At 53.6% G+C, this 13062-nt stretch overlaps 2 protein-coding genes across 3 annotated transcripts; both read right to left on the bottom strand.

Moving 5' to 3' along the window:
- Positions 1-173: 173 nt before the first annotated feature.
- On the bottom strand, positions 174-2685 carry LOC143355057 (pyridoxine/pyridoxamine 5'-phosphate oxidase). Of its 2 annotated transcripts, none has more exons than XM_076789525.1 (6): positions 1999-2685; positions 1143-1288; positions 963-1062; positions 815-889; positions 526-728; positions 174-453 (listed from the first exon to the last, which is right to left on the bottom strand). In XM_076789525.1, exons 1-6 carry the CDS (start codon positions 1999-2001, stop codon positions 321-323), a joined length of 660 nt encoding a protein of 219 aa, XP_076645640.1. In that variant the 5' UTR covers positions 2002-2685; the 3' UTR covers positions 174-320. The 2 variants fall into 2 exon arrangements, with proteins under 2 accessions (XP_076645640.1, XP_076645648.1); XM_076789533.1 differs by having other exon boundaries at positions 1143-1279.
- LOC143355051 (atrial natriuretic peptide-converting enzyme) lies at positions 2526-11636 on the bottom strand. The gene is made up of 12 exons (XM_076789512.1): positions 11397-11636; positions 7788-7971; positions 5826-6039; positions 5298-5672; positions 5009-5241; positions 4735-4941; positions 4428-4641; positions 4208-4353; positions 3890-4061; positions 3551-3798; positions 2968-3086; positions 2526-2887 (listed from the first exon to the last, which is right to left on the bottom strand). Exons 1-12 carry the CDS (start codon positions 11442-11444, stop codon positions 2714-2716), a joined length of 2334 nt encoding a protein of 777 aa, XP_076645627.1. The 5' UTR covers positions 11445-11636; the 3' UTR covers positions 2526-2713.
- Between the last annotated feature and the right edge of the window lie 1426 nt (positions 11637-13062).

The following is a 13062-nucleotide window of genomic DNA, read 5'->3' as shown; positions in this document are numbered from 1 at the left end:
TCCATTCGTTCTGCTCGGCCTTTCGGATGGAAACGCTTTGCGCATGCCGCGTGGGAATACCGGTTCGATAGATAGGCTTTTCCTCGGGGGAACCAATTCGGTCGTACCTGCGCGCCGTTTCCCGCTGCACGGCCATTGAAATTCAAATTTCAAATTTCAAATTTTCAGCACGCTTGCGGTTCAAACGTTCGTTATTTATTTGGTACATCGTGAAGGTACAGAGATAGAGAAAGATAGAAAGTGGCACGCGACATCGGGGCTCCGTTCATTGTCGAGCAACAATAGTCTCGTAACGGAGTAGGTATGTACTCGTCGACAATTTACGCGGCAATTCGTTGGTGTTCCCAAGACTCGTCCGATGCGTCCTTCTTCCGATAAATGACCCGGTCTCCTATCAGGTGATCCCTCGCGTAATAAAATTCCATCATCGTCGGGTACAATTTGTAGCCAATGCTGGAAAACGATTAAAAAGTTCAGTCGGTTCGCTCGAGACGTGTACCAAGTCTAAAAACGAGGCGTACGTACAAGTGATCCGGCATTGGTAAATCAGTCTCGTTTTTACGGACCGAATTCAATATCTCGTCGTGCCGTTGCTTCAAATCCTCCCAGCAAACTTCTCTCCCCTGATGGCATAGGTGCGATCGAATTTTACAATAGAGCGGTTCTCGATCGTATATAGGCTGATACTGTTCCTTCTCCAATCTCCTGACGATCCCTTCGACCCTGACCTACGTGCGTCGACGCAAATTGAAACCGTGTGGGTACGCGTATTCGTTATCGAGGATCCATCGATCCGCTAGCATCGACTACGCACCTGTCTCGCGAGGTTCTGTCCTTCCTCGTTAACGTAACACCACAGATAACACATCGCGGCGCTGGGGACGTTCTCCTGAAACGATCGCATCACCGTCAACAAGAAGAACGGTTCGGAAACGCGGACAAAACGTTTCCGGACGACTTACCAGGTTGTCGGTTTTTCTGCTACGACGATCCGTCACGATCACGAAGCCGTCGTTGTCGAACTCCCGGAGGACGACGTTCCTCGCGGACACCCCACAATCTCTGAAAGAAGGGTTGCCGGATTAAAGATTTCCGGGAATCGGGAGCGTTCGGCGAGCATCGTTGATCGATCTTGCACCAACTTTGAAACGGTTGCCAAGCAACAGGCGTCTGGCGCTCGTGGGTTGTATCTCCGAGCCTCGTCATGCCAGATCCTGAACAGATCTACCGGATGGTCGAGAATCCCCTCGATTTTCGCCAGGTCCGAGAGATCCGATCCCTGCAATCCCTTCGCAGAGGACGTTTCCCGTACAGGAACCGGTTTAGTTATGCATCGAGCAGATCGCAGCAAATGAAAATGCAACATATCGGCTCGGACGATCGATGCTTCGAGCCGCGTTCGGCTTCTACCACCGAAACCGCTGTCGATCGAGATCGAGATTTATCGCATCGTGCAACGGCTTGCTTTTACGTTACCTTGAAACGAGCATCAGCTTTCTTTCTGTAAAGCCGAGTCGAAGCGACTCGCCGATCGATCAAACGATTATGTAAAAACAAAACACCTGGTGCCACTTTATTCGTGAAGCTGTACTGTACAACGACGTTTCAGCGTAATCTACCGAACATAATCTACAATGCGTAACCGCCGTCGCCGCCGTCGCCTTTGACAATTTTGGGAAAGCATTGTTGTTTGTAGATTGCGTAACCGTGTTTGCAGCCGAAATCTCTTTATCGCGACGCGTTCGCAACAGCCTAAATCATAGCTGTCCAACGTGGACGCTGTCGCTCTCGCTCGGAAGGAACGCCGAAACGATTTAGAGGGTTCGAATTATTTTCTTTATTTCCGATCGGACCTTTTCTAATCGAAAAATCGCGCGCACCTCTACTTTCTCCTGGAAATTTGTCTTCCAGAGACGGTGTGGAAGAGGCGACGAAGATAAAAGACTTTGGAGTGGCGGAAAAGAATGCGAAACTACAGCGTCTAAACGATATTCTTACCATTTCGTTGATTTCGCCGAAACTGCTTCCCAAATCCTGTCCGTTTTTCACCGTGCGCGTCGCTCCAACGATCCTGATGAACCAGCGGCGCTGACACGCAAGCACTGCGCTTTTATTTAGCAACTCTACCGAGGTCTCCCACCATCCCTACCGGCCTCTGCGCCGTGCTAGGTTCGCATCAGCGGCAAAGGTTCTCGCAGAATGTATCAGCTGTGCGCGTCTACTGTACGGCGAATCTGAACTTGATGTAAGGTATCTCCGCTTATGTAACGCTGGCGAGCGAGCAAGCGAGCGAGCGAGCGAGCGAGCGGCTTAGCGGCCGAGCGGGCGAGATCGCGATTCAATATAAATACATACGCTACACTCTCGTAAAACGAAAGCAAGTCCAGCGCAACGGGGGTGACACGTTGCCCGAATATCGTCTCGCTCATACTACCCTATCGAAGGAATCGCGTGTACCTACACGACATGACTCGCGCGCATAGAAATTAATACGATCTCGCATCAATGTACAATGTTTCCTCGTGTTTTCCACAGTCGCGGAACGGGGCGAATCAACAGGAACGATCGTAGCAACGGAAACGATCCGTTCCCTCGTACGTATATCGCGATCTTCGTTTCCGTTCTACTGATGGGCCGACAGATCGGTCCACCGTTCCAGACCGACACTCGCGTGCAGTTTCAGACTCTGTTCGTCGAACTTTGCCGAAGGAAATCACTCGATCGTGGATCTTATCCAAGCGATATTCGACGAAACTTTGTCGTAGAGTCGAGGCCTTTCGACGCCGGCTTTCGAGCAGGCAATACGCCAACTACCGACCCCCGTCAGCGCCCATCTCCGACCATCCGACCGAAGACACAACATAGGACTGCCGGCAACCTCCTCCTCCTGCAAGCAGAAAATAACGATCCGTCCTCAACAGTTTGCAGCCCTGCGCCTGACTCCGCGCATTTTCGAAGAGAACTTACGTTGCAATCGTCGGTGGAATAGGCGGGCTCTGTGCAGACGCTATTCACCGACGCGATGCTGATATTTTCGCATCTTTCCATCGCGCTGTGCCTAAGCTGCACCCTCTGCAGCAGATCGCCTGATCACACAACAACGTCTTTGTTAAAACGACGGGAGGCCGGCAAAAGAAAAAAATGTTACGGAAACCGTTCTCGATCGATTTAGTCGCGTCACGACGACGTTCCCGACGTTAAGTAATCAATCAAAGACGTAACGAGTATCGAAGAATATCGTTCATATAACAAAACTTGACGCGCGTTCGTCACGGCGCGTGTATACAGTGTATATTTACACGGACCTCAAGGATATTCGTTCCGATTCGAGATTGAGAAAGTTGTCGTCGCCGGCGATTGTGTAAGTCGCCTCGCCGCGATCTAGCATCCCTCTAAGGTCGATGCAACAACGCGTAAACGATACGCGTAATTACCGTTCTTATATAACGGCATCGTAAGACGAATAGCGCGGCTTCGAGGTTGCGAGACGCGCACGTACACGCGTACGAGTACGCGTAAACACCGGGAATCGATCAAGCGGAATTCTTACGGTTTCTAGCCCAGCCGAGAGTGTTGCAGAGGGACGAGTTCGCCGGTGGATCCTGATTCGACGGGAGGCAAACTGGTCTGACGAAATCCGAGAACGTGGTCAACGGTCGGTCCAGCTTCAGCAGAACGGCCGTGCTTCCTTCTACCGGCGATTTGATCATCCCCACGATTCTGCGCTCCTGCTGCCACGGCGATGTGCTCGAGAGCCGAACGGTGCCCATTCTCGCGGACCATTCCGCTTTCGATTGACTGAAACGCGTCACCACGACGTTACACGCGCGAGCGAAGGACAGGCGTCGCGTCGACGATTAAAAATGCGAACCAAAGCAACGAAACTAACCCTTGGAAACAAGACGCCGTAGTGATCAGCCAATTTTCCGCGACAAGGGTGGCGTCGCACACGTGCACCTCTTCCTTGAACAAAGCCACGTGCCAAGGCCAATCGCCGGGTTCCGCCATTTTATTCAAACCGCGGGTGCCGCTCTTTGCGCGCAAAGATTGCACGCCGCACTCTAAACAAACATTCCCCGTGAAACTTTCAACGGTAGGAGTTGGTCTCGTTCTCACCGTTCCGTTAATCGTCGCAGCTAAGCGAGTTAGGCTACCAGCTGGAGCCGACTCGCTCGGTCTCGCTTTGGTTTAACAATGTTTTTCGTACCTAGTTCGGAGCATCGGACGTACATCGCTTCTCTGCTCGGACAGGGTGCCCTGACGAACGTGATCTCCGTGGCGGACGGGTCCTCCATGTGCACGTATTGGACGTCCTCCTCGTCGTCGATTCGGATTTCCACGGATTTCACCCCCCTGCACAGAAAGGACCGAATCTAGGATCTAGGATCGCGACCGTTTGCGCGGTCTTCTTCGAAGATTGTGCTTACGCGAACGTCAGCAAGCTGCACAGAGAGCTGGCAGCGGTCTGAAGAACGGTGTCCATTTCCGTTCCAGGCAGCGTCGCGTTCAGATTCGCGGTGCACAGCTTGCCGATGGTACCCTTCTCGTTGAACACCACGAAACCTTCGCTGATGTACTTGGCGGCGTGCGGCGTGTCCAAGGGCTGAGACTTTACGGCTCGGATGCTCGGCGCCAAAGACACTAATCGCAAGAAACGCGCGAGCGGGGATGTAGAGAGATCGAGATCAAGATCGTAATCGAACCGCGCCCTTACTCGTGTTCAACGGTACTTACGACAATCCTTTTCGTCGCTGCCGTTCGCGCAGTCCACTTTTCCATCGCATCTCTTGCTATGCGGAATGCATGTTCTACCTACGCCGCAGTGCATATAACCGTCGCGACAATAAGCGCAATTCTTTTCGTCGGAAAGGTCAGGGCAGTCGATCACGCCGTCGCAAATTCTTGGGGACAATGCTTTCTCTTGGAGCGCTTGCACACATCCTACGGGAAAATTCAACGAATTATTTCAAACGCCGAATCGTGCTCGCGCGCACCAAACGATATTCACCTGGTTTCGCTCTGCAACCACCCTGGTCCGCGTACTCTGGAAAGTTCGAGCACTCCAACAACCGTTTGATTCGATCGGGCAGTCGGCTGCCGCATCCGCTCCAGAATTCTCTGCAGAAGCTTCTGCACGGCAGCTGTAGCAGGTCTTCCGGTTGACTCGAGACGCATGCCGGCTGAAGGACTTGGCAGACGAAGTCGTAGGCCAGACGGTAGCATTCCGCGTCGACCAGTTCCCTGTTCGACAACGCACGTGAAACGGGGATCTAGAGGAAGCCGGCGATCGTACGTACCTGAAGGCGATCACATCAGCCTCCACCTCGGCCAAGGAGCCGTGACCCAACATGTTTGGATACGAGGTGACGTTGTAAGGTAGGTGCTTGCAATAGGACAGATCCACCGGACTGCATTTTCTGGGCGGAGGTGCCGCCGCGGTTGTCGACGGCGGCGTCGAAACCGTGGCCTGCGAGCTCACCTGAGCGTTCAACGCTTTTATGCTCTCCTGCACCTCGAGGCTCTGCGAGTCTATCGTCAAGTTCATCAAGTATTTCGAGGTTTCGGGATTGATCTCCCGAGACAGAATCTCCACGATGTCCGGCGTCGTGATCGTCTGGTAGCGCGGATCGAATCGGAGGTCGAAGTGCACGACCAAGTCGCCGCCCTCGGTTCTAGAAAATATGAAAAATTCCAGCAAAACTCGATCGATCGTCCACGACGGCCGTCTCGACTCGCGGTTTCTCTGGCTGTAATCGATTCCGTTTCCGACGAGACAGGTCGCTCGACGATATCTCCGGCGGGGATTCGAATTCCAACCCACTTACCCATCGAGCGCTAATATCTCTGCGGCGAGGAACGAGAGTTTCAGCCAGCTACGACGAAACACGAGATTCAACCGATCGCGGTACTCCCGAGATCGTATTCGAAAGGCTTCGGTAGAGGGATCTGCTAGCTCCGAAGCGAACGAATCTCCTTCGGTAACTCGGAACGTGGCCAAGAAGATTTGATCGCCTGGTGGATCCGATGTCAGGAACGTGTCTGAAATCACGAGCAACGGAAACGCGCGCTGCCATTAGCCGTTGAAAAGAAAGCACACGGTCGTTTGTAGACGGCGCCGGCTATTCGGGTAACCGATCGCAAGAAAAATCCGAACAGGTACACACAGATGTCTAAACAGGGACAAGGAAATCGGGGGCGCTCGAGTCGGTTTGCTCGACGGCCGAGTCGCTCGAGACTCACCTTTCACCGTGCCTTTGGTCAATCGTTTTTACACCGCAAAGATCGTATTTTTTCGATCCTGGATACTCGTTGCGGACGGCGAGCGATCTTTTTTGCGGCTTGCGGATCGACCGCGCGAGAATCGCGCAAGAACCGCCGCAACGTATCTGCCACAAGTTTCCCCTCGAAACTGATTTCGACCGCGTTTTACCCGCTTCTTGCCGTGTTTTCGGAACACGATTTTGTTTTCGCTTTCCTCGGGTGACGTTGCATCGATTTCCAGCACGAAGAATCGATTGGGAACACGACACTCGGATCTCGCGCCGGTAACGGCCGCGCCGGGAATAGTTTCGAAAGGAGAATTGGGTTCGCACGGTGACGAATCGAAACGATTCAAGGACACGGATTCCCTCTTTAAGGTCGAACATCGGAGGGGTCGGAGACGCGATGCCTCGACAACTCGGTCAGACCGTTAGCTCTGCTACTTTCAAGGCCTCGCTTCGCTGGACCGACGCGACGCGTTCTGCAACTTCTTCGGCTGTTTCGGTTCGTTTCGACATTACGAAGGACCGCTCGAAGTGTTCGAAATCGAAAAGATCTTGCTCTCTGTCGTCGAGCGGTGCAACGAAAGAGACGGTAGCCTGTTCGTTCGAGACGCGACGGAAGACGATAGAGCCGAGCCGCCGGTGTTTTCCTCGAAGCGTAGTCGGTAACTCGGACGGACCGTTATGTTTGCGCGCTGAAAGACCTGAATGGGCTCTGGCCGCATCATCCTTCTTTTCTTCGACCGTTTCTCCGAGAGCGCGCAACGGAATAATGACTGTGCCGCGTCGGCAAACTTTCTGAAAGTTTAAAAGGTCGGCCGATCTCTGCCGTGTTTCTATCGCGTCGCGAGTCGCGCGGAGACGAGCGAGAGACATTTTTCCGCTACTCGAGAATTCGAAACCGTCTCCCGTGGACTTTAACACTTTGTCCTACCGTTCGACGCTCAACGTTCACCGTTACTTTCGCTCGTTCGCATCGATTAGAAGGAGCCTATTCGTATGCTCGCTCGTACACGCGTTCTTCCCCGTTAAACTCGTTTACTCGTCCGTTCGTTTATCGCACGATCGAGCTCGATTCCAAGGTGAAGTGCAACGGTTCACGGCGAAAAACCTCGTCCGCGAAAGAACAAAGGAAGACGCCACTCGCACTTTAGACCTCGGGAAACGTTCAACCACCGTAAACTCGTTCGTCTCGCGAAACGAACACGGCTAGCATATTTCACCGGGTAATTTCATGCCCGCTAGACCGGCGTCGATCGCCGGTTAACCGTGGAGCGGTAGTTTCATTTGTTGCACGATTCTGCTCGGCTCGGCTCAGCTCGGCTCGGCGCGGCCCACCGCGTTGCAGCACGACTGGCAAATCGCGCGCAAGTCCGCGGAGAAAGCGCCGGGAATAAAACGAGTTTCGCGCGTTTCGATTCTCCGACCGAGCGGATCTCCGTGCCCGACGAGCAATGCTACCGAATAGATCGTGTTCCAGAAAGCAAAACGAGCACGATCGTACATCGTATCGATCATACTCACAGCCCAGGTAAATCGAGACCCCCGAAAACAGAAGGAACAGCAAAAACGCAGCCAACACGCAGCACCCGCAACGGTACTGGCCGCCGAGTTTTCTGGTGAATCGAATGTCGCTGTCCGAGGAGAGAATCGAGCTCGGGGTCCCGGCACGGCTGAATCTTCTGGTGCTGACCGTGCTCACCGAAATCTGCAAAAATACCAAATTTATCAGACACCGATTCGTTCGCTGAAGCCCCGGAGTACGCGGTTTCGAAAGTTTCGCTTGTTCTGCCTCGTCTTTGGTCGCCGGATCCGCGATAGTCGAGGCAACCGCATTACCGAGATTTCTCGGCTCGAGGCACGACTCGTATTAGCAATCGGCATACTTCCGTCTTACGGTCGAAGCGAGAAGACACGCGGGTTAAACCACCGAAACGATCCTAGCGGTCGAGACCGCGTTTCCCAATCGCTGCTCGATTCCCGGCGTTGTCGTCTTGTGTTCGAGATAGTCAGTCTCGAGCCGCGAGAAAATGAACGCGAACGTAATCGACGCGGTTCCGAAAAGAATGAATTACGCAACGGCGCGGCGCGGCGCGGCGTTTCACGCGGTCGATCAGACTCGAGCGTGAGCCGCGCGCGTCCGCAACGATCACGCGATACCAGATCATTCAGATTCAGATAATACGTATTTGGTGGACCGTGTACGAACGGTTGCATTCGGCGTCGAGAGAAACGAGCTTATCTCCATGCACGAGCGCGCGCGTTCGCGAGAGCAAGCGTCCGTGTAATCGTCCCGGTGCCGTTGCGACGCGTTGCGACTGCGACTGCATGCTCGGAGATGCACGTGCACGTGCACGTCCATCGCCAACACCGGTACGCGAGGCGCGTGTGTTCGCGCGAATGCACGATGCACGGTGCACTATGCACGATGCGGCGCAAAGCCTACGCCCTCATTCAAATGTTACGCTCGGCACACGGTCCAAAGGGGAACCGGTACGGTGGATCGCGCGGGCCTTTTTCTTATTCGAGCGACGACAGGCATCGCTGAAAAACACCGATTTCCGAGTCTAGAAAATCTTTGACCGCGGCGCACTCCGAATCGACTTCGAATCGGCCTGATCGACCTCGCTCGGCGGAAAGAGCACGGAGTCGGGTCGGAGCGGGTAGGGAACGCCGAGTAAAAGTGAATTCTCGAGACTCTCGCGAATCGACGAGGGTCGATTTCGTTTTCTCACGGGAGTCAACATCCTACGCTCGTATGTATGTAGCAGCGACGATCGCGTTTATCGGCGCAGAAACGGGAGAGCGGTTCGCGAATACCCGCTATCCGTTTAACGAGATACATATCTGGCGCGATCTCCGTTTTCGATCGCTTCCGTAGCCTAACGACAGGAACCGACGCGCGACGATTATCTCGTTGTTGCTTAAACGAGACACGGTGTACGCACGGTCCCGACAGGCGGCTATTAAATTGATGAAGGCTCGAGCAATTAGGACGATTTCGCGGGCACGCGTGCGCGTAGCTTTTGCGAACGCGTACGAAATTCGTACAAGGACGGGGGGTGGGGGGGGGGGGCACATTACGATCGAACTCGGTACACCGGCGCGACGCGACGAATCGAGATTTTGTTGTCGCGTTATGCAAGCGATTGCGATCCAGCGCAAGGGGTGTCTTTGGCGAACAATGGCGCTGGGATATTACGAAAGTCGAATGAAAGTTTGAGCACGAAGCCTTTGTGTACACTCTACCTAGTTCGATAATGGTCTTCGGTTCGAGTTTTCATAGGCATCTCTCGTTCGACGAACCGTGCTTGCGAAACGCACGCTCCCGCGCCTCTTTCGATTTAATTGGGCGGATCTCTGGGGAATTCGCGGCTCTCCTCTTCTTTCGAGCAAGGAGTAGTTTTTGCTGCGATCGAAGATGGCGGGAAGGGGCTTCGAAAGTGGAATTCAATGTCGAGAAACGATGGCACTCGCGACGCAGAGATCGGTCGAACAGATTAGGTAGGACGCGTTTCGACTATACGCGTACAACGCACCGGTCGTACCGGTCGCGGCCCAGAGAACGTTTCCGTTAACGGAGACGGTCAACGGCTTCAAAGTCGGGAAAAATAAGGACTCGGCCCGTTAGGAAAGTGCTTTCCATAGCCGATGCTTTCGTGAAAGTTCGTTGCCGATTTTCGTTCCAGGGGGAGAGAGAGAGAGAGTCCCGCGTTTGTCTGTCCATCGTTCCGGTTCCGGTAGGATGGAATCAGACGACAATTATTATAGCTCGATTTCCGATGCTCGGGGGAGCATCGGTGTCGCGTCCCTCTCGGGCCGATTTCCCATCGATCGGGTGTCGGCTCGCTCGCCGATAATTGTATCTGGCGATCTGGTGAGTCGCAGGACGGTTTCCAGATCACCGACCCCCGATGGCTCTCGAGAACGAGAGCCGTTCCGCGGAAAGAAACAGTGTCGATGACCGGCGCGAAAGAAATCGAGCGAGCCCGAATGGCTCACGCCCGTGGGTCCTCGCGTCTTTCTTCACCGTTGTTACCGTTACTCTAAACGTCCGGCGAGCTACCTTTCCAAAAGAGCAGGGATCTAGGAACGAGTTTTACTCGCTAGAAATTACAATCGTTTACCGGTACACGGTCGGCTTGCCGCTCTCGTGATCGCGCGATCGCACGTGCGTTCAGCCAACCGTACGAGCGCCGTAAAACATCGTCGTTATCGCTCGACGGTTTATCCGTTCGCGTGATAATCGTTTTCACCGATTCAGAGGAATTCTCGTTCGTCGCGTTGCTCCGTTCTGCTTTATCTCTGATCGATGTGTCCCGGGCCACCGATTCTCCAGCAGAAATTACGGATCGACGTGCGCGCGGCTGCAACTATGCAGCTGCACGAACCGCGAGATTCGAGTTCGAACGACAAAGTCGGGAAAACAGGGTTTTCGTGTCTTCGTGACCGGCGATCTCGCGAATCACGTGATAAATGTCATTCGCGTATTCGAGCGGAATGCCAATCGCGTGATTTGCCGGTACTAGCAGCGATGTAACGGTATCGAGAACAGAGCAGATATATGGTATGGTATTGTACATATATGTGTATAGTAGACGACGGCCCAACCCAGGCCAGGCCGAGCCAACCCGTGCTAACGCATCGTGTTCTTCATTCCAGTTCTCTTCAACCTAGTTCTTCGTCGAGTGCGTAGGTATTCGGTGTATCGCTAGCCATTCGGGGTCAATGGAGAACAAGGCCAACCCGTCTACCGGAGACGCGATACCTTCACGCTCGAAAACACGCGACGCGACGCAAAGCGACGCGACGTCACGTTCCCTTGGGAAACAATCGATTTTATCGACGGTTAAAATAGCCCGATAAAAATGACCGAGTCAAAAGTTTCTGTCTCAAAATAACAAGAGTCTCACACCGTGCCGCGCCGCGTGGTTACGCTACTACTCCCGTCGAACAAACAATACGCGTTCTTTCCGTCAACATAATGAATCGTTTCTCTTCGATTTTACGTTTTGTCTCGCGTCCGATTTCACACAGGGGGCCAACCAGCTAATTAACCGCGGGACACAAACGAGAGAAGGTAACGAGCGAGGAAAGCGCGTGCAGGGGGAAAGTGCGCCACATTCGTCTCACCTTCGAATCCCACGAACTCTTCCGCTTGTGTTCCATCGCGACGGTCATTTTCGAGCAGCTCCGACGATTCTTCTTTGCGGCGCCGTCAACGATCCTTCGGTATGTTTGCCGCGTGCAGTCGAGCAAACATCATCCTCGAGCCGAGCTCCGTCGCTGAAACCTTGTGGTCTTTGTCGACGATTACGGTATCCCGACGAAATTGTTTCCACGCGGCCTCAGGTCCCCGGCTCTGTTTGCTTCGACCAGGCGCCGAGTTCTACGCTCGAGGATACGTACCTGGCTATCTGCACAGAGAAAACAAAAATGACAATAAACGCGGAGGCGCGCTCTCTTACCGAAAAGAAAATTACGCGTGTCGCGCGCGTTTTCACCAACCGAATTCGGCTCGAGAATCACGGACAGCAATTTCCGTGCCGCGTCGCGGGAAATATAGTCTACGGCTCGCGTGATCTACGAGGCAACGGCTCGAGCAACAGGTGCAACAAGAGTAATCGTAGCCGGCGCCGCTGCCGTTGCCGCTGTCACCGCTACCACAACGAAAAGTTTACGCTCAACCCCGGGAACGAACGGGGAAGGTAGAGACAGGCGAGGCGTTCAACGCTCGACTAGATAAGCAGTTCGATCGTCGGGACCGTAGAACAATTTCACCGACAGCGAGTCGAGAGACCGACTGCGAGGCGAGAGAGATTGTTTCGAACCGAGCGAAACTGCCAGAGGAACGGAGACTCGCTCTCCAGCTCTCGCTCCCTCGCTCCTTCGCTCTTCGATGCACTTTCACGTCATTACCGGTTCTCCGTAAGACGCGTCACGACCCGACGCGGTGCGCCGCGACGCGCCACCTTTAACTGCCTTTCCCGAAGACGAAGACGAGCATCTACGATCGTGTTCGCTGCAGGAGACAATCGAATGGCAATCGTCGCTTTTCCATTAAACGCGCGATCATTTTCAACCGCGGTAATTATCGTTGCTTCTCTCGCGGAGAAACGTTCAAATATACAGTGGTTTCTCTATATATGTCGCCAAGGCCTGGTTGGTAAACGTCGCGGAATTATCCCCACTACCGCTGGGTGTACCCCGTGAGAGGCTACGAAGGCCGAGGAATGTAAACATAACACGGCTCGGGTATGTCTCCTGGACGATACACGACGCTGGCAAGACCCGTGTTGTTGACATATATCGAGAATTCGCTGTACACTGTATGTTCACGCGAGAACATTCCGACTATTTTCCCTGAAATGGACGGGATATGAATCGCGATTCGCTTGATTGCAGCGCCAGGCCAACACGCAAACATAGAAAAGGATATTTTTAGGGTTCAACCTGTTCCCAAGGAATTCGACTGCAGTCGAAACCGCTCTTCCGAGGCAACTTTCAAGGGTAACAAGTTTAAATCTGGATTCGGTCGAATAACACCAATGTCGCCTGTCGCCTTTCCCGTCTCCGACTGCGGCCCGATCGGTCGACTGTCAATGAACCGTGTTTTCTATATCGCTTGCCACATTTTTCTGCCGATCTTCTCGTGGGACTATCGCGTTTCAAGGGTAGCTTGCGGATAGAAATGAACGCCGCGATCTTCGAGCGGTATCGATTACCAAAGTCGCGATACTCTTTCGCGTCGAGCAACAGCATCGCCGTAACGTCGGAAACGAACTTTGCGCCGAAAACG

The sequence above is a fragment of the Halictus rubicundus genome, chromosome 1 (genome assembly GCF_050948215.1).
Source record: "Halictus rubicundus isolate RS-2024b chromosome 1, iyHalRubi1_principal, whole genome shotgun sequence".
NCBI lineage: Eukaryota > Metazoa > Arthropoda > Insecta > Hymenoptera > Halictidae > Halictus > Halictus rubicundus.
This window is presented reverse-complemented; position numbering and strand designations above follow the sequence as displayed.